The sequence below is a fragment of the Pseudopodoces humilis genome, chromosome 24 (assembly GCF_049639895.1).
Source record: "Pseudopodoces humilis isolate 2021_Gansu_Grassland_sample_001 chromosome 24, ASM4963989v1, whole genome shotgun sequence".
NCBI classification, from domain to species: Eukaryota; Metazoa; Chordata; class Aves; order Passeriformes; family Paridae; genus Pseudopodoces; species Pseudopodoces humilis.
The window spans coordinates 7139995-7160258 of record NC_142223.1 but is presented as its reverse complement, the minus strand read 5'-3'; the positions used below and the strand labels follow the sequence as shown (position 1 = coordinate 7160258).

Genomic DNA, 20264 nt, shown 5'->3' with positions numbered 1-20264 from the left:
GGGGTACCGTTAGGACTGTCATCAGATAGAGGCCCACACTTTACAGCAGGAATAGTACAAGAGGTGGCCAGGATGTTAGACATATCTTGGGACTTACACACCCCTTGGCGACCTCAGTCGAGTAGTCAGGTGGAGTGGATGAATCAAACAATTAAAGGATTTAAAGACATGAATTTGCAATTACAAGCCACATCCCGAATGACTTTACAGAACAGGATGGCACTAGATATGCTATTGTTAAAAGAGCGTGGTGTGTGTCAATATCTAAAAACGAAAATTGACCATTGCTGCATCCATATTCCAAATGTGACCATTGAAGTAGAAAAAGATATTTCTCAATTAGAAACGATTGAATCCAAAACAAGAGAAATTGAAAAAGAAGCACAACATAATTGGATCAGAGCTATATTTGAGTCCTTAGGACTTCAGGTTTCTGGATAGGTTTCGTCAATAGTACAGTACATTCTGTTATTTGTAGTTTTGTCATTAATCGTTTGGTTAGCCTATAAGTGTGTTCTAGGAGTCATCGAAAAAGAAACAAGACGCACCAGAAGAGTGATAAAAGCCTTGACAAGAACCAATGAGGTACGCCTCAATGAAAGACGCCGACCTCCTCCGAAGTATGAAGATGTCGTTGGGCAGGATAATCCAGCATTTGAAAGAACCAACGATAACTAAGAGTTGAGCATTCTTGCAGAAGATTGAAGAATGCTCAAAAGGGGGGGAATTGTTGCCATTTGGTTCAATAAACTGTATTAGTTAGCATTGGTTTGACATTAGTAGTAGTTATGCTAAGGCTTGGTAGGCCACATGTAACCTGCAGATGAACTATACGGCAGATATTGCAAAGTAAGCAGTGTAACTAGGAGATAATCTAGGAATGTACTTTTGGCAAAATTTAAATGTCAGGGAGATAGTCGTACCAGGTAGTGAGAGAGAATTAAGAAATTATGGTGATGAAGAAATCGTGTAGAAAACATATAAAAACCCTGTGATTTTTCTGTGAAATGGGGCTCTGTCTTTGGACGCTAGTCCACAGGCTCCCGGGCCCTCAATAAAGCACCGCATAAATGACTTCGGTTGTTTGTGTTTTCTTCGGATCGGGCAACAAAACCAGTAACAACAATAAATGGAGCAATTGTTCAATCCATACACCAAGGCCTTTGTCTTCTGAATCAGAGTGGAAAAACGTCAAATGAACACAGAAGCCAGGAACAAAGAATCCTATCCAAGATCTGCAGCTCACTTTCAACTGCAGCACAGAAAGAAGCAGCAGTCATAACAGAGAATTCTGGAAACACAAAGATACTGCTGGCTGTCCCACTCGTCCTGTGTTACATGTTCTCACTCCTCAGTTATACTACAGTGAGTAACTACTGTTCCATCCTTTTGTTGCACACTGTGCCAACTAGAAGTAACAGACTCATTTTCAAGTAGTCCCTCTTTGCAGCCAACAGCCAAATCTGTAGCAGTTCACAGACTGGGAGGATAACAGAAGAGCAGGAAAACACGATGCAACAAAATTAACGTTTTTTGTAAAGTACCAGAGTTACTTAGTCAGTTTGACTTGCAGCACCCCAGTCCAGCTGACTTCCTTAAGTACAAATTAAACCTGAGATGCAACAGCTTTTTTTGGCATCATACACTGAAGATCCTAAAAGGATCCAAAGGTGTTGACAATGCTCAATTTACCAAGAATCCAACTTGCTCTTTGGTAGCCAAACACACCTTGCAAAAGGCTGGTTTGTTTTGTCAATAAAAGCAGTAGGAGGGAAGCAAACCTAGGACTAAAGTAAGAATTTTAAAAAGACTAAAAATAACCCCCTCGGCCTTTCAGCCCGGGAATATTAAGATATTTTTCTCAGTAGATAGACTCCAATTCAAATAATTTGGGGTTTAATGCTACCTACTTGAGTTTCCTCACATACAGTGGTATGGATATTGGATATTGGATGTTACTCCCAGACTTAAATTGAGAGAAGTTTATTGAGATTGTACAACCATCCACAGTATTATAGTTAAGCATGATGACATCCATACATTTGATTAATTTTATATAAAGTAATACACACAAACATTTGAGTAGTCCACTATACAAGCAGCCTTCATTAAGCTTAAGACATTACTGGCCTCACACTCTATTGAATTTTTAATGTTCTTTACACATCTCATGCCCCATTAATCTTCCAACAGAGTTTAACAGCAATCCACTAACCAAAAAGAATCCCCTAAATATTGAAATGTTATCTTGCTTTGAATCTGCATATTACCAGTGAACATAAAGAAACTGCTTGTAGAAATGGACAGTCCTTACCATAAGGGGATATTTAAAATTGTCACTATCGAGGGAGCACTCTTTGGAAGCCACAGCCAGGCCTTGTAAGATGGGAATAAAGATCTGTAAAAACACAAGTGAATTACTTCACTAAAGAACAGGAAACAATCAAATTACTCTATTGCCATACAAAGCATGAAATGCCTGTTCATTCTTCAAACAGTACAACTTACACAAAACAAAAAACTAAGATTTTTTTTTTTTTTTTACTTTGTATCAGTTAAGCCTGAAGGCTTTAGAGAGTATTAAAAACTAAAACCCAACTTGTCTGCTGTAGTCTCAGAAATGGGGTGTTACTCCATTGAGTTCCCTGCGTGATCTCTGTGTGTTGTAGACACAAACAAGAGCACGAGTTCTGTACAGATGTCCAACAACCTACTGCCCAAATGGGGAATAATTTATTTGTCTGCACACTTGGGGCAATAATACAGCTCTGATTTTGCATGATGTGTAAGTTGGTAAAGATAATAAGCAGCACTCAAGGGTTGTTAGGAAAGAGGAAGTGACTTGACAGGAACTTATTAATCAGAAGTAATTATACCTATTTAGTAAGTCCCAATCACACAGTTCTGACAACTACACCCTCACAAAATAAACCCATAGTAATTTTGCAACAACAACAACAGGAGTCCCACTGAATTTTAAAGTATATTGTGTTGCTCCTGTGAAGAGACAAAAAAATGTTAAATCATATTCCAGAAAAGCACTATTCTGGTGGCCATGTGCTTCAGCTCCAGGAATGCTTCTCTTCTCCAGGGCAGGACCTCTAACGCTTTTAAAACTGCTTTTATCAGTCTCAAATATACTTTCAATTACATGAACCTCTACTAAAAGGAGTCCAGACAGAAATACAAATTGTTAACAGTTACTTGCACTACACATAAGAATTATCCAATGTCATTCTTTGCAAAACTGGAAGGGTCAAATGCCATTTCAAAGGCCCCTCTGCAGCCAAATCACACCATACTATGGGAGTGCTAATTAAACACAATTACAACCTTACTGATCTGCTTTACAGTATACAGGCTAGAAGTTTGCTAGTTTTGTATCTTAATTATTTATTGTCTCAGTGAGCTACTCTGACACACAGAACAGACCATCTCATGTTTCTCAGTCATTTCCTCTGTAAACATGAAGAATTACTGGACTAGGACTTGTAAAGTGTTCTTAGCACCTTAGACACAAATTATTATTAAAGACGCAAGGAAGGGTAAAGATTGCAAGATGGAAAACACCATAAATCTGAGTAGGATTACAGAACATTACTGTCTTAACACATATATTTTTAGGAATTTTGTACACAAGGATGAAAACCAAGATCAATCTTGCAACATATGCCTGCACATTCCAAGCAGTCCACCCCTCTGTTAGCGCTGCTGCTTATCAGCAAATGCACTTTTAATACTTGGATCCAGCAAATACTGGAAGTCAGCCTTTTCCACAAAATGCTAAATGAGTTTAAGAAAGAACAAAACCAAACTCCAATTGCATTAACAGGCTGCTAGTCCTAGAGGTAATGGATAGAGAACTACAAGACTAAACGTCTGGAAATCCACTCTCTTGGATACTGCAAATTATAAAACCATGCACTACAGCTATTTGTTATCCATGCCTTACCTGTTTGAACACCTCTTCATCCTGGTAAGTTGTTCTCACCAGTTCTTGAATGAAGCCAAACGGGAGATTCCTACACAGCATATATGGTACCAGCAAAGACTGCTGCTGCAATGACCTTAATTTGCATTAAAAAAAAAAAATTAAAATCTACTGATTATCTGCAGTGGTATTTCCAAAAACGTCAGAGCAGTCACATGCAAGGATGTGTCTGCAAGCACATTATCAATGTCTGGATACATCTATTCCTTTCAGAAGTAACTATTCTTGTCTGCTCAAGTTACTTGGGGAAAGGTTATTCTCAAACAGATGCTGCTGCCAACATCACACTTCAGTTAACCATGCTGGAAGGAAACAACAGCTTCTCTGTAACCCTCCTTCTAACCCTCTAATTAAATAAACCCTTTGTAAAGCTCAACTTAGAAAAAGCTTAACTGGTGAAGGAACAGTATCTTTTTTTATGTGTTTTTCCAGATTAAAAAATAACATAATATTAGTCTTTTCTGAATTAATGGAGTCATTACTTTTAAAATCACTTTTAACTGCTTCCTAGCATTTTGAAAGAAGTGTCTCTTCTCTTCTCAGTTCCTGATCCCCCATTTAAACTGTTCACATCACCCTGGCTGATTTTACCCAAATACAGTTAGAAAGCACTCAAACTGCTCCCCACCAACTCATCACTTGTGAAGTAACAAACTATCCCACTGGCACATATTTCTCCTACTCCAACAACTGATCTTAGTTTTCTTATCCAATCCTCAGAAGGAAAAAAGGATCCTGGGACAGTCTAACTCCCATGATTAACATCAGCTGGATTTACCTTGGTTGTGTTAAGGATCCCTGTAGCACCAAAGCAGCATGTGAAATGCACTGGGATCGGATGTTGCTCAGTAACTGGCTAACTGTTGGCTGGCTACACATCTGATAAAAATAACTTTATTTTAATACAAACCAGAAATTAAATACAGAACACACAGGAAAGATGATACATTTATTTGTGCAGTAAAAATGCAATATGCACACTAAGATTAGAACTACTCCAGTTAAAACCTTCCAGATTATTTATTAATAGTGTTGGTAGTTTTTTCTCCAGAAGCAAAATCCTGGAGTAGAATACAGAACACTGACAGGGAGCTGATCTCACAAAAATGTTTTACACGGAGTAAACTTGGATAAAATGTTGTAGATTGAAAGGGGAAGGATGATTTCTAGGAGTGCTTAATTAAGAGATATAAAATATATGCATCACTCAAATTTGATGAATTAACAAGAGTCAAAGGGCCCCAATAAATTCAATAAATCTATTTCTACAACAAAGCTATCAAGAAGTATCTTCCCACCAACTTTCCCCACTAATAAGTCAGAGCAGTGTTTGTGACAGCACTGATACAACCTCACTCATCTGAAACATACCTTTGGTGCTTTTCTCTCCTCTATTCCAACTCTGTCAAAACACTCAATGAGGTAGTTCAGCATCTCTGTCTCCTTACAGTTTTCAATGGTGAAGTGGTCACTGCAGGAATCGGAAACACTCGAGCTGCCAGAGCCTCCCACACTTCAAAACACAACATCAGAAACAAAGCATTAGGTAGAGTTTGTCACTTGTGCGCAAACAATTCATGAACACTCCTCTGTCAATGCTCTCAACACTCCATCCCATCACACACATGGTTCAGTGGTTCAGGTCATTTCTGTGATAATTCAGGTCATTTCTGTCATCTGTGGAGAGCTCTCCACATAACAGCTTGTCCAGCCCTGAAGTTCAGAGCTGTAAATGCCTTATTAAGTCTGAAACACAGCCACAAGGTGCATAAGTGATGGGAGTCAGTAAATCCTGATCTCACAACGCAGCAAACAGAAAACAAAACAGCCTTTGAGCAGTACCTGACACTCAGGACACCACAACCCTTCTGCACCACCACTCAGAATGGCAGAAATGTCAAAATTCTGTTAACACCACCAAACCACAGGAGGCAGGAGCCTCCCACTGCTGAGAAAAGACCTGAGCTGACAGACAGGGATACACACAACCACTTCTGGTGCGCTAAGGAAGAAGAATCAATAAAACAGAGGTAATACATCCAAGCTGCTAATGCTGCCTTTGACACTCCTTCATTCAAGATCATTTTACTTCAGTTCATTTCAGTTCAGTAAAATACATCATTTCATTAAGTAGCACAGCCTCAGTGGGGAAAAGAAAACACTGATACTGTAAACACAAAAACTAAACCCACCAAAACCAAAACCATCCTCAAGATGAGAGAAATTTAACACAAAAGTGAGAACAGACCCACAACTCCGAATCTCAGACTTGTCATCTCAACAAAATTCTTCTCACATAACAGCTTGACAAAGCTAATTAAAAGCAACACCCTCATTTTGCACAAGAGACTAAAGATATAATATATTCACTTTATATAAATGTAATCTAAAAACCAGCAATTACTTGGATGGTCTGCTGCAATTCTCCAAGAAAAGTCTGTGTACAGTCATGACAGATTTGAATGAAGACCAATTTATAAGCCCCAGATCTTAAACTTGAAAATAAGACTACTGGTTTCCTTAAATGCAGCTTTTTAAAAACGTATTTAAAACTACACACTGTCAGAATTGGAATTCCCTTTAAACTGTAAAATAATTTACATTTCTATAATTGAAGCATACAAATCTATTGTGCAAACTTTACAGTCCAACCAATAAATCCAGAAAAGGTTATTACTGTTCACATGCTGAGCTACCAGATGCTTAACAAACACAACATTCTAATAGCAGCAATGTCTGTTTGCAGAGAGATGTTTTCAGTTATTCAATTAAAACTAATCCATGTAAAACACAGTTCTATTGAAACAGTGCTCAGTAACCATAAAATCATGCATATGGGTTTTTTTTAATGGTCTCTTTTATAAACCCCTTGTCTTCTCACATCCAGCTTAAAGAATACTCTTTTAAGAACATAAATTTATATGAAAACCCACTAGTTCTGCAGTCATTCTACTGAAGATTTCACTGCAGCAGTAACTCCAACTATTCCAACACAAAGCTCATACATCCTTCATGCACATTCAATGCCTTGGTGTTTTCAGCATACCAGTTGTTGCATAGCTGCACAGCCACTGTGTTTATATTCTAACAACTTACTGCTGTCTGAAAAATGCCAGGACACGATACACACACTAAAATCCCTGAAGCACAGCAGAAACCCTATCCAAAGCTTGGCAACTCAATCCAATATTTGGATTGAGTCATCAACAGGGTAAAAGCTAAACAAAACAGTGGGGAAAATAATCCTAAATTCCACATACACAAAGCCCTGCTACAGCTGTGCTATCGAGTTCACTCTCCTGAAATCAGACCAGAGTAGAAAAGAGGAGATGATGCTTGGAAGGTGCATGTTAACCTTTGTCCTCATTTTCCAGTTTTTCATAGGAAAACACGCACATGATGTACCAGGGATTTCAAATTACAGCCACAGGTGAATACTATTCCTTCTATTCACACAGCCCAAGAGAAGCTCCACTCAAACATCATCTCAGAACCACATTCATTAGGCCTGGCAGACTGTATGATGAACATTTCCCTTAGTCATGTCTCCAAAGGAGAGCTGACTAACTGCACTCATTACACATGTTTACACACCAATTTAACGAGCCAGCCAAGTCACATCCTCGGCTTCAGTCGTTCCCCAAATTACTCTGAAGATCACTTGACACTACACAGGCTGTTAGTTCCTAAACAACCAAACATGCAGGTTACATTCTCCAATACCTGGACCCAAACTGGACACAAGAAAAATCATCGTCTTCATTTTCTTCATCACTACTGTCCTCAGACACATCAGAAACAGCAAGAAGGAGGAGGGAGAAAGGGTTGTCGTATAAACTACCACAACAAAAATGGAAGAGGCCATCAGATTTTTTAAGCCAGAAGTAAATGGTAGCTTTTCTTTTTAGGTCTATCAAAAATCATCTTCTCTAAACATGCAAACAACAGGTAACTCCATGTTAGTAAAACCAGGACCATACTAACATGCTCCGTTATACTACTACAAGTTACTCAGGTATCATCAACACCACACATTTACAACCCAAAAATTGAAAAAAATTTTGAGACCAAATAAAAATTAGGGCTGAAGTGAAATGTTTAGACATGACTGAATAATAAATATTACAGTTCTAAGCTAATGACTTTAAAGCCCTGGTCTCAAAACCTTGTGTCTTTGTTTCTCCCTCCTGCAGGAACGAGGGATTCCAGGAACAGCCAAAAGAGGAAGAACAGTGGTACTTTGCTTGGCATGCCGAAATATGCTGATCTGTAATTTAAATCTGTGTACCAGGGAATTGAATCCAACCCAGTCCAGCAAGTAACAGCATTCAACAAACTAAGGCCCTACTGAGAAAACTGATTTTGGAGCAGGAGTTTTATGTGGTTTACCATCCAGCAGCAGCAACTGAACAGAACATTTATGGTTTAACTGGAATGGATCTACGAAGAGGAAGAAATTAAAACCTCATTGCTACCTTTAACGTAATTCCATCACACCTCAAACACACACAAGCAGGTCAAGGACGCCTGGTTAGCAAGTCAAGGTATTAGCACAAACCCAAACGCAGAAATCGACTGGGGGTGAGTAGGGTGAGCTCAGCACAAACATAAGTTCTTCCATAGAGCATGCTGATGCCACACCCTGCAGAGCACACACCAAACACACTCTGCTCTTGTGTAATACCTAGGAGGGATCCTGCTCTGTAAGGAAGGACGCCTGCGCAAGGCACCGGGTGAAGCAGTAAACAAAGGTGGACCCATGGCTGGGGGCCTGTGTCTGGATGTGATGACTGGTATGGCTGGAGGGCCAGCAGCCATGGCTGGAGGACCTGGAGAACTAGATGGGATGGAAATGCCCAAGGAGCGCGGGGTGGCAGAAGCAGCAGAGCCTCCGGCATGGGCCACGGTGTAAGGGCGGTACCGCGGAGAGCAAGGATGTGTCCACGAGGGGCTGGCTGCTGGCAGCTGAGAGCTGACAGAAATGGGAGCCACTGCTGGGGTGGCAACTGAACTGGCTGGTGGGGTAAGAGATGAACCAGTCATTGGTACATAGCTTGTGAAATTGGTAGGAGGAGCTGGACTAGTCCCATAGAGACTAAACCAGTTACAGGGGAAAAAGAAAAAAAAAAAAAAAGCAACAATTTAGGATATGCAGAAAAAGGGTGAAAAAGATCAAATGAGCAAGAGAAGTTCTTGCCCTTCTGATGATTCTTCAGCAATATTTCTGCAGCTCACACACATTATTCTACTGTTGTTGAATAAAACTATGTCACAATCTACACACTTTTAAAAATCATGGCCTTCATGAAGCAAGTTAGGGATACTACTCAGCAGAAAACAGTTATGTGGCTTGAATCTATCAAATACACTCCTAGCCATGACAGTGTAATCAAAAATGGTGAAATGGAGGGACACTTACATGAAATAGTGTGAAAAACTTTTAAAGTCCATTCTATTTATTGTTTTTGGGACACTTCTATGCCCTTTTCTCTCTTCTAGTCTACCAATCAGTATTCAAGTGAAATCAGCATTCAGCTACAATCAGGAGTCACCTGGATAACGAGCTGGAACCAAAGGAGCCCACATTACAGAACATGGGGCTGCTTCCAGGGTTGGAGCCCATGTTTAAGATCAGGCTTCTGTCAGGAGAGCGGGCAGCTGCAGCAATGGGTTGGGAGGTGGCTGTCAGGCTGGCAAAGGGGTTCTCATCCCTTGCCTGGGTGGACATCATCAGCACTTCCATCAAAATCTGCCCAATCAAGTCCTTAAAATCTGAAAACACTGTTAAGAAGAAGAGAATTAATATCCTCACCTCCGTCTTCATCTACACAAGAGTCAGGTGTACACATTAGCAGAGGGAAAAAGGACAGAAAGAGACTTCAGTGAATTGAGTCCTGGTTTTGGCAAAAACAACCCACTGACACAATCTGTAATTATCACTGTCTATATTAACCTAAGTTCTGGAATTACAGCTACGCAACAAATACAGCCTTTATGGAAGACACAGAAGATCACAGATGACCTAATGCTTCTATAGTTAGTTACTAAAATTGTCTTGTGTGTTGCACTCACATTTTCCCACTCTGCTTTTGAGCTGGATAAGTTGTGTCAAAGAAAGGAAAACAAAACATGCACATATCCCACACACATAAAATAACAATTGTCTTGGTTTTATTTTACAGGTAACAGAATCTACATTCTGTTACATAAAATAATCGAGAATTTTTGGTTTATCAAATTAACTGCTAGATGTCTACTATGATGCAAGACAATCCATTAATTCATTAAAACATCTGAAAAATAAACTCTAGCAGCAATGTGCTCTGGATCAGCACTTTAGTTTGAGGACAAAAAACACAACCAACAAGAGGAGAGCAATTGATTAAAACAGGACCTATGAGCCATCAGTCCCACATTCCTGCTCCAAGATTCCATTTCCTGCTACATCTGCTGACAGCAGATGTTGAAATTAAGCGAAGACCACAAGTAGGTGGCTCTGGTATTGCAGTAAAGGGATAAAAAGGCAAAAATAAAGATAGGAAACATGCCACTCAAAAGAACAACCCTGCCAGTGCCTCCTGCTCAGGTACCCACCTTCCTTTGGGTTCTGCTTGAACTGGGCAGAGAGTGAATTCAGGAAAATAACATCTCTGTCTCGGTCCTTCCAGGAGACTCTGAAAATCTTACAGACCAGCTGTAGAGCTTGTTCCTCTGACACTTCTGACCCCGACAGAGGTTCCTGGGAGGAACAAAACAATCAACACCTGCTTTGCACTTGTATTAGTCAATGTACAGTCAGGTATAGATCTTTGTTCAGAGGCTTCAGCTTAACTCATAACGGCAGATTTTGTGTAATCATGAAGGAATATTGGTCCATTTGACAAAATTTGTAAAAAACACCTGAAGGGATGCAGAAAAGATGTAGGAGAAATACCCAGCAGAATTTCCAAAACTGTAACATTCAAAACTGTATAGTAAGAAGTGAAATTCAACTGAGATACTTATGTCTACTTTAATAAATTAATTTGGGATTTAAATTTTCATTATCCACAGATACTTTAAGATTTTTTGGTAAAAATGAAAGCACAGGAAGAAAAAAGCTTCCTCTGTTCTTTCTTTCCTTCACATCTTGCCCAAGTTAAAGACATCTTTCACTTGAATGAAGTCAGGACAAGACAAAAGACTCAAGAATTTGCCTTGTTTCCCTTTCTTCCAAAGAAGGAAACATGGTGTAAACTGCGCTCAAAATGAAAAACTAATTTCTCTACCAAGAATGCTGCCACACAGCGTCTGGCAAAGGTTATAGGTCAGTTCTTGTACTCCTAAGGCAGCTTTGAGTGGGCACCTGAAAAAATGATGTATTGCAAAGGCAATGCAAGTAACTACCCTGCAGTGTGAGGAGAGGTGGCCTTTAAAAGCTCCCAGAACACACATGACAAGCCAGTACCATAACTCTGCCCTTCCCTACACTCTTCTACCAACACTGTAAAAGAAACATAATACACAAAGCAGAAAATTCAGCTCCAGGCCATTTCAAATTTGGAAGACTTTGAGGCTTTTTACCTGCAAGAGTTCCATGAGAGTTGTAGATATTTACTAGGTCTAAAACCAAATTCTGGTATTTGACTATTACTAGTGCACCTTGCACTGCTACGTATCTTACTTCTCAAGACAGTAACACTCTTGTTTTAGAAAAGATAAGTCAATGAGGAAGAACAAAACATAGATCAAAAAACACAAGGCTGTCACTAAAAATCTTCCTTTTTCTCCTTTAAATTTCAGGCTTCATAATGGCCACCAGGTAAGCCTGGTGGATTTTTAGCAACTACCAGCACTATATCCTTCTCAAAAGCTTTCCCTCAACCCCTTAACAAACCATAAATTTTGGCACATTAATACACTTTCACTGACTTTATCACTCTACCAATATTCCACTGGTTTCAAGTACTTCTACCTCTCTCTTTCTGTAAAAAAGTTTCATTAATGACATCATTGCCAGTGCACACAACCAGGCAAGAAAACATTTTGCTCATGTAAGAGGACAGCGTCATTTCCCCTTCACTTCCTTTCTGGTATCTTCAAATGAGTAAGAAGTATCAAATCAGGCTGCAAAGGTTTGATATCCTCTCCCTGTTCCCCCCAGCCCTGACTGGAGGAGTGTTCTCGAAGCCAGGCTGGCCAGGGCCCAGGGGAAGCTGAGTGCCCGCCTGCAGCTCGCGATGCCCGGCGGATCCTGCGGCAGCGCTGCTGCTGTGGCTTCAGGCCAGGCTTTACCAACTGACCTTATTTCTGACAGGGCACAATAAACAAAGACATCTAATGAGCACTGCAAGCTTTGTGGTAGAAACTTCACTAAACTGGCATCCCATTTCTTTATGGCTCTATTTCACATGGGCCTTGAAATCAAATGACAAAAAGGACAATTTGAGGAGTGGATTAGAGCTTTATATTTGCTTTCTTTTTCTACTTTAAAGGGTTCTATCATCTCTCTAAAACTTGATAGCTAATTCTTACAGATTTTCTTTTAATATCTAGAAGAAAATGTTATTACACAACATTACTCCAGCATACATAACATACATTTGAAGCAGTACTTTGTGAATAGGTGACCATTTGTGCTATACAAATAAGATGCAACAATCTTCAAAGTTGCTTAAAAAAATGTTTCTTCAGACCTACTGTATCAAAAAAATCGTGTAGGCATTAACAGTTCACTTTGTTGTAGGACATAGAACAAATTATTTTCTTCAGTTTTCAAATACCTTTTATAAACCAATTTGAGACATCAAAATGCAGCTTTGATATTGGAAGTTTTGACCTTTTTTTTCCCTTCATGCAAATTTTAGTGAGAAAATGCAATGAAGAAATTGTTTGCAGATGACACCTGAGGGACAGTTCCAGGATTTGATCTATCCTCTCAAAAGCACAAGTTCAATATATGGAGGTAACTGAGCTCATACCTCCTCCAGGTATCACAACCCAGGCTCACCTTGTCTGTCAGACTCCGTTTCTCTCTGCGATCATTCTCATCAACCTCCATGTTCTCAATTCCTGAATCCACATCTACCTGGGACATACTGGAAGTGGAAATAAGAGGAAAATCCCATTAACTTGTTGAAAGTTGCAGGCAGTCCTGTGTAAGATGCTCACTGAAAGTTTACCCTAAAGCAGATGCAGCAGAGAAAGCAACGCAAAAATAGCAATTAAAATCACTGGTTGGTGAATGTTTCTCATATCACATTTGAGTTCTAAATAAATTTCTTCAGCAGGCAATACAAACTACACAGCTATCAGATCCCACAACCTTTTTCTTTTAAACAGAGTAGCTCAATTATCCCCACCAGACATGCTCATCTCTTAATGGCTAAGATAATATTCTCTTTTACCACTTTAGGTCAGGAATTCCCATTAAAACCAGGCTAGAAAAAGCATTACAGTGGCCTAAACAGTGTATGATTTTTAAGCACTAACCCTACTGCATTACCACAGCTGGCAGGGAGACAGGGCAGAGCCTTGTCCTGTAAGAGGTCTGAACACCAGCACTGTGCCATATTTGCCAGCTGTTACAAGCTGCATTTTTTACCTTTTCTCACAGGAGACACTATCAATGTCCATGCTCTGAGACCGAGAGAGGGACTGAGATTGGGTTTCAAGGCTGTTTGATGGAGAACTGCTGAGGGAACTCACTCCTTCGCTGCTCTGGCTTCGGTGGGCTACTCCTAAAGAAAATGCACCACCAAGATTACTGCTACAGCAGTGAGAAGGCACTACACATTATTTGCATGGAAAAGGAGAAGAAATACTGTTTTTCAGTCCAGGTCAACCATTCTTAGCAGTGCATTAAGAAATAAAAGTTAATAACCACATCTGACTGCAGATAATCACATTTTCTACTTCCCTTTGCAGCAGCAATGTAGGAATGCTTACCTGCATTAAACAAAGAACAAAGATAAACCTGCATCCATGAAGTGCTTAGAGATTCTCTCCTATAAAAACTGATCTTTATAGGATTGCTCTGTCTACTACCTTAAGACGTTGTCAGAGCCCCTCTAAAGATTGTTCTATTGGAACAGGACTTTACACTGGGCCATTACAATGGAGTTACATCATCAGTCATAAAGGGGCAAAAAATATTCCTTGAGTTCTTCATCTCTCCTCCTCCCTCTTCCCAAAGAAAATCCAGCTAAATCAGTGGACAAAAGAGACCAGAGCAAACAAAGCTCACCAGGGCAAAGGACTGCATTGTTCTGCATTCCCTTGGGGTCTTACTCTTATAGCCAGGAAAATGTACTTTAACAGTGATGCTGCAGCACTCATTAACACCCCTCCTCAACCCTACCTACCATCTTTCCACACAAATTTTCCAGCATTTACTTGCATCTGTACTTTGCTAGATCGGGTACACAATAAAATACCTGACACCTAAAGTTCCAGTTGTCACTGATAACACTGGTTTTAGGTTCTCTAAGGTATTTTCAAAATACATACAAAATAATGATATTTTCCATGAAATTGATTCCTATGTCTGATTTCACCATGACAGGCAACTCCTTAGAACAATGGATGCTTACAAGGACATTATTCTGCTGGAGCTGCTCTCTGTGTGTCCAAATGAATTAAAATCCTCTGCAGTCACTTTAGTCTGCTGCTGAAAGGAACTGCTGCAAACCACACAGCATTAGCTGAGTCTTCATTTATGCTACATAAACACACAAGATAAACTGCTATGAATATTTTTTTCCTGATCCATTCCCCAATTTAACCATATCTCTTACCCTGATGTGAGAAAGACACACATTATTAAACAGCTGCACAAATGGCACTGTAGGAAGCAAACACTAGAAACTCCTGCTTCAGGTCATCAGCCAATCCAGTCAGTACAGTCAGGTATTGTCCTGGGGAATTCCTAAAACAGAAATCTCCGAGGTCTTCACTGTCTGCGCCCTTCAAACCACAATAAACCCATCTGCCAGTACCTGAGCATTTCTATCTCCAGGTACACATTTCCACACCTCCTGCTCTGCTGGCAGTATTGTTTATCCAGTTGTGCCCTAGGATGGATCAGGAGCTCCTCTGTTTGAAAATTAAACATTTACTTTTCCTGGGTTAGTTTTCACTTGTATCAAGCCCACGATCCCCCTCACCACAGGCAGCAGAGGAACAAGTACTCCTTTTAGCAAGAGTCAGACCTCAGATGGACTAAAACAGTCATGTAACCACAGGCTGAGGGAACACAGTGAGTGAACTCTGCACCATTCTTAAAAAAAAGAAGTCACCTCCACCTCTGGGCTGCTGCCTTTAATCATGAGGACAATACAGAGTGTTAAATTTCATCTGCAACGAGTTTATCTCAAGAAATGCTTTTGATAGCTTTTCTCTGTCCTGCTTTGGATGCAAGGAAACAAAATAAGCAGGAAGGAGTCACTTCTAGGTATTTCTGAACAGTGCTATAATTAAATGACAAGATTTAAGCTTGTAAAATACTCTACCTGCCAAAGAGAAAACCAGAAAATGCAAGAAGCAAATAGGTAAATGCTAATGAATTTGCAAGCTCATCGAGGAGCATTGGAAAAATATTATTTCTATTGATCTATTAGAAATCATATTGAAAATCTGGTTAGAATCCTCTTAACATTTGTTTTGGGATGGTTTTGAGAACCTCTCAGCTTAGTAACACAACAGGCAAAACAATTTAAGTTTTCAGATAAAGATCACAATCCTGGAAAACAAACTTGTCCCAATTCCTAAGTCAGATAATTTGAAATCAAAATTAATTTCTGTTAGGTCAAATGTGGTATAAACACATTAATTTTGTCTTCACCTCTCTACAGAACAACCCTCCCAATTTCCCCTGCTTGCTGCATTTGTGTGACTTTAACAGATCAGTTATTTGTTCCATCTTCTGAAAAAATACGATTTGTAAATATCCTGCTTGTATTCCCTCCAGTAAATAGTGAAACTGGCAAAGTAATACAAAGCAGAAAGCAAATACTTCATTCTTACACTGAGGATGCCCTGACTGGGCAGCTTGCTATTTTTAATTGTGCTGAATGCTTGCAACTAAAGATCAAAAATTAACTTGAGACTGTTTGCTAAAATGTACCTAGAAACCAATCAATAGAGACTGTGTTGCAAGACTTGAAAGGGATTTTCCTGTATCCTTGACACATCTTTTCCATAATATTGTGTAATAATAAACTTTATTACAAACTTCTTCAAGCTTTGGTAACCCACGAGTTTACTCACACCTGGAAAACAACTGTAAATGGAATAAATGGAAAACCACTTATTACTTGGAAGATTAAAACAAAAAGTCCCTTCACTCACTGTTTTACAACATTAGTTTCTGAAAGTGATTTTCAGTGAGAGCAGAAGCGGCGTTTTGCTGCGATTTGCTGCGTAAGGAACGTGCACAGACACTCAAGGAGCAGCCGGGAGCTGCCAGCCTACCTGATGCCCCGATGGGAGAGGTAGCTGGGGTCATGCTGTGCACGCTGAGGCCCAGGCTGTGCGAGGGCCCCGGCGCTGGGGCTGCGCCCGGCGGCCCCGGAGGGGTCTCCCTCTGCGGGGACGTCAGCGGGGTGCTGGGCTGGGACGAGGAGCCTCCTGCCAGCCGTGCCAGGCGCCTCCGACGGATCTGCAGGGAGAGAAGCTCGAGTGACCCCTCTGCTGAGAGGAGAGGAGCCCGAGTGACCCCTCTGCTGTGAGGAGAGGAGCATGAGTGACCCCAGTGCACCTGCAGCTGCGGGGAGAGGAGCCCAAGGGACCCCAGTGCACCTGCAGCTGCGGGGAGAGGAACCAGAGTGACCCCTCTGCTGTGAGGAGAGGAGCCAGAGTGACCCCAGTGCACCTGCAGCTGAGGGGAGAGGAGCCCAAGGGACCCCTCTGCGGCAGGGAGAGGAACCAGAGAGACCCCTCTGCTGCAGGGAGAGGAATCAGAGCGACCCCAGTGCACCTGCAGCTGCAGGGAGAGGAACCAGAGTGACCCCAGTGCACCTGCAGCTGCAGGGAGAGGAACCAGAGTGACCCCAGTGCACCTGCAGCTGCAGGGAGAGGAACCAGAGTGACCCCAGTGCACCTGCAGCTGCAGCGCTGCCTTGGCCGTCCCTCCCAGCGTGGCTGGCTCCTGCAAAGGCCAGCACTGAAGCCTTCCTTACCTGAAGGCTGCTCAGTGGAGCTGGGCTGGCTGCCCTTCCTTTGTTCTGTGCCACAGCACTAAGATACCCTCCATGTTCAAATGTTAAGTATGTATTTGCTGCCCTGGAAAACCATTTGCACTGGGAATGCTGTTTGTCCCTTGAGGGGTTGTGTAAGACCAGTTTAACATTTACTGCTCAGCAATTTCAAAACCTGCCATACTCCTCCCCATTTACTTTGGCATTTGACAAACCGTGTTAATGTGATAAAAGGGACAACGTGAATGTGACCTTTGCTTTAATTTCACACCACATGATACCAACACACCCGTGCTAAAGAAGGTCCAGTTGAAAGTTATTCGAGACCACCACTGTCCAAATTAATCCACAAAAGAACTGTAACACCAAAAAACATGCATCCTGTGTGCTGGACAGAAGCACCTTGACCAGTAAAGACACAGTAAAAAACATCCTATTGTCGCCTAGAGACATTCCACCACAAAGAATTTTAAAAACAGTTTTTTGCATGTTACTTTTAAGACTGACTTTAAAATCCAACTACAGAAAACTGTTACAAACCTACTTATTAAAAACAGCATGTGATCACATAACATTAATATTACATGAGAAATAACCATCAAAATAAAACTTATAAAACTAGATTTATAATGTTTCAAGCTTCACATAAACAAAAATCAGGAAATAAGTTATTTATTAACATAGGCTACCTCACAGAATCTATGCCCAAAGCTTACATTTTTGGGTTGAAATGGGCCCAAAATAAAAGTATCATATTTGAGGATGTCAGCTCCCTGCAAAAATCAGCAATTCCTGTTATTCTCTTTGTATTATGACACTCAAGCATTGCACACAACTTAAAAGTTTTCATTTCTGCTCATAGTCCTAAAGAACTGCCAGGCAACTGAAAGAGTGAACAAAAGATTTGTGTCAAGTCAATGTCTACACTACATTGCTATATCATTTAATGGCCTGTGAAGCCTACTCCAACAGGAAGAACAACAGATCAAATTAAATCAGACTTCAAAAACTGTGGGAAAACAGTGTGTGGAACTACATCTCCCTCCACGACGGGTGTCACCACATGAACATGGAAGGCAGCTAGAATTTTTTTTTAGGACTCAAAAAAATAGCTATGAATAGAATCTCTAATCCTTCCTCCTGGTAAAGCAAAATAGAGGAGCTTAATGCAGAAATATATTGTTCAGCTTTGCATTTAAGTAAAAGTAATACATATTAGGGTCTCCCTCCTCTTCATTTGCTCCTCATATTTCAATTTTTCAGTTTTTTTATCCAAGTGCTTATCTGAAAAAACTCCAGAACTACCTCAGCCGTCAAAGGTATAACTAAAAAAATGTCAGCTACACATCTCCATATCTGAATCCAAATTAAGTGTTCACAGCTAACAAATACAACAAATACACACACAAGCACTCCATATATGCACCAATGTCTGACGGAGAACGATAATTTACTTTTCTTGCTTTTTATATAATTAATGCAATATGGAACTCTTCCACAACTGTTCACATTAATGCTTGCTAGCTAGCTCCAAATCAGATGTAAGGAAAGATATGTGAGGAGAAAAAGGCGGAGATGATAACCAATTCCGAATTAATTCACAAGTGCAGTCCAATTGATCACTCAAACAAGGTCCCCCCTTCATCTTCTCCCAGTGCTAGGCAGACAAGTGAGGACACTGGTGGCACTTGGCATTCCTTCCCTTCCCTTGCTAGGCAAGATCCATGCCCAAGTTACAGCAAATCCACCTGCAGTCAGCACTGCTGAAACAGGAGGACACCGAGACAAATCTGCCTCTTATTTGTCCCCCTCAGTCCATCAACCGCCCACTTCCTTCAGGGCCAGTCCCCCAGACCGTAACCTGCCCTGCAAAATAATCTGAAGAGGGCCTGGAACAAGAAATCTGCACAGATACTGGGCTGCTTTAAGATATTGCAATAAAAATGAATACAATATTCTTCCCTGCCCCTTTAAGGATGGTGGGCAAATTACCTTCCTTACTGCTGAACAAAGTAACATTAAAATATAAATAAACTGAATATTTTTACCAGTGTCAGATACAACTTTCACAGCTGAGGATACATGGAGCACATGTTAAAGGATCAGATCTGGTTCTTGGATATTCCAAGCTGTCACATTCCTCCAGGTCTATATAAAATTATTACAGGAATCTGAAGTTTGATCTGAAGGCTAGGAAGTTTTAAGTAAGAGACAAAAGAGGAGAAACATACTATGCTAAAAAGGCCAAGTACAGGCTGAAAAAAGTTCGAAAAGATGGCATAAAATTGGTGAACACATTCTATCCAGTTAGTCCCCTGTATCTTCAGGCTGGACAGCAGGGAGAGGAGGGAAGATGGGATTTATGCTGAGGGCACAGCTGGGGACTCAGAAGACACAGTTTGTTTGCACAACACAAGGGACAAACGAGACCCCAACCTGTTGCCTTCACATAATACAAATACCAGGTCAGAAGTGTGGGAGTTTCCTCCAATTAACCTGCTCCCATTTCAGACTGAATGACTCCCCAAATTATCACGAAGAAGAACAAAGCTGGAGGTTTAAAACAATGTTTTAGGGAAGTTTAGGGTATTTGAATAATTCCCAACCCTTGATTTCAGACCTGAGCCAGTGACATATGACAAAGCTGTTATGTGTCATTATGTTACCTAATAGTGACAAGGTTTTCAGTCCTATTACATGGACATTGCTTGCTCCACAGCCCATTTTCCCTGCAGAGCACAGCTCCAGAACACACAGTTTAAAAGCCTAATTAAATAAAAAAACCTAATTGACTGAATGGGAAGAGCACATCACTTTTTAACTAGTATAGTCTAGTACAGTTTTTGCTGGACGCATCTGGACTACATCTATAAACAGCAGTTTTCAGAAATACATTTTTTATCTAAATGCACTTTTTAAAAGCTGTTAGCTGCATGCACCACAACAAAAAAAGTAAAAACAGCACCCTGTTAAAGATGGTGCACTGATGATTTGACTTTGCACCAGGTAAGTCCCTTAGGCTCACACACTCCCAGTTTAAAAAAATCTGTATCAGTATCTGCTATAGTAGTAACTGCTTAGTGAGACTCTAAAGAAAT

General features: G+C 40.6%; 1 protein-coding gene across 2 annotated transcripts in view; it reads right to left on the bottom strand.

Moving 5' to 3' along the window:
• The window catches only part of UBE4B (ubiquitination factor E4B), a 42882-nt gene that overhangs the window by 20152 nt on the left and 2466 nt on the right, over nt 1-20264 (bottom strand). The window contains exons 2-12 of one of the 2 annotated variants that reach the window (XM_014259209.2): nt 16442-16628; nt 13575-13710; nt 12981-13068; nt 10586-10730; nt 9544-9772; nt 8676-9086; nt 7715-7828; nt 5363-5504; nt 4770-4870; nt 3953-4067; nt 2315-2398 (exon numbers count right to left, since the gene is read on the bottom strand). In XM_014259209.2, the coding sequence (XP_014114684.1) occupies nt 2315-2398; nt 3953-4067; nt 4770-4870; nt 5363-5504; nt 7715-7828; nt 8676-9086; nt 9544-9772; nt 10586-10730; nt 12981-13068; nt 13575-13710; nt 16442-16628 (1752 nt within the window). The remainder of the gene's footprint in view (nt 1-2314; nt 2399-3952; nt 4068-4769; nt 4871-5362; nt 5505-7714; nt 7829-8675; nt 9087-9543; nt 9773-10585; nt 10731-12980; nt 13069-13574; nt 13711-16441; nt 16629-20264) is intronic. The other variant, XM_005530461.3, reaches the window with a different exon arrangement.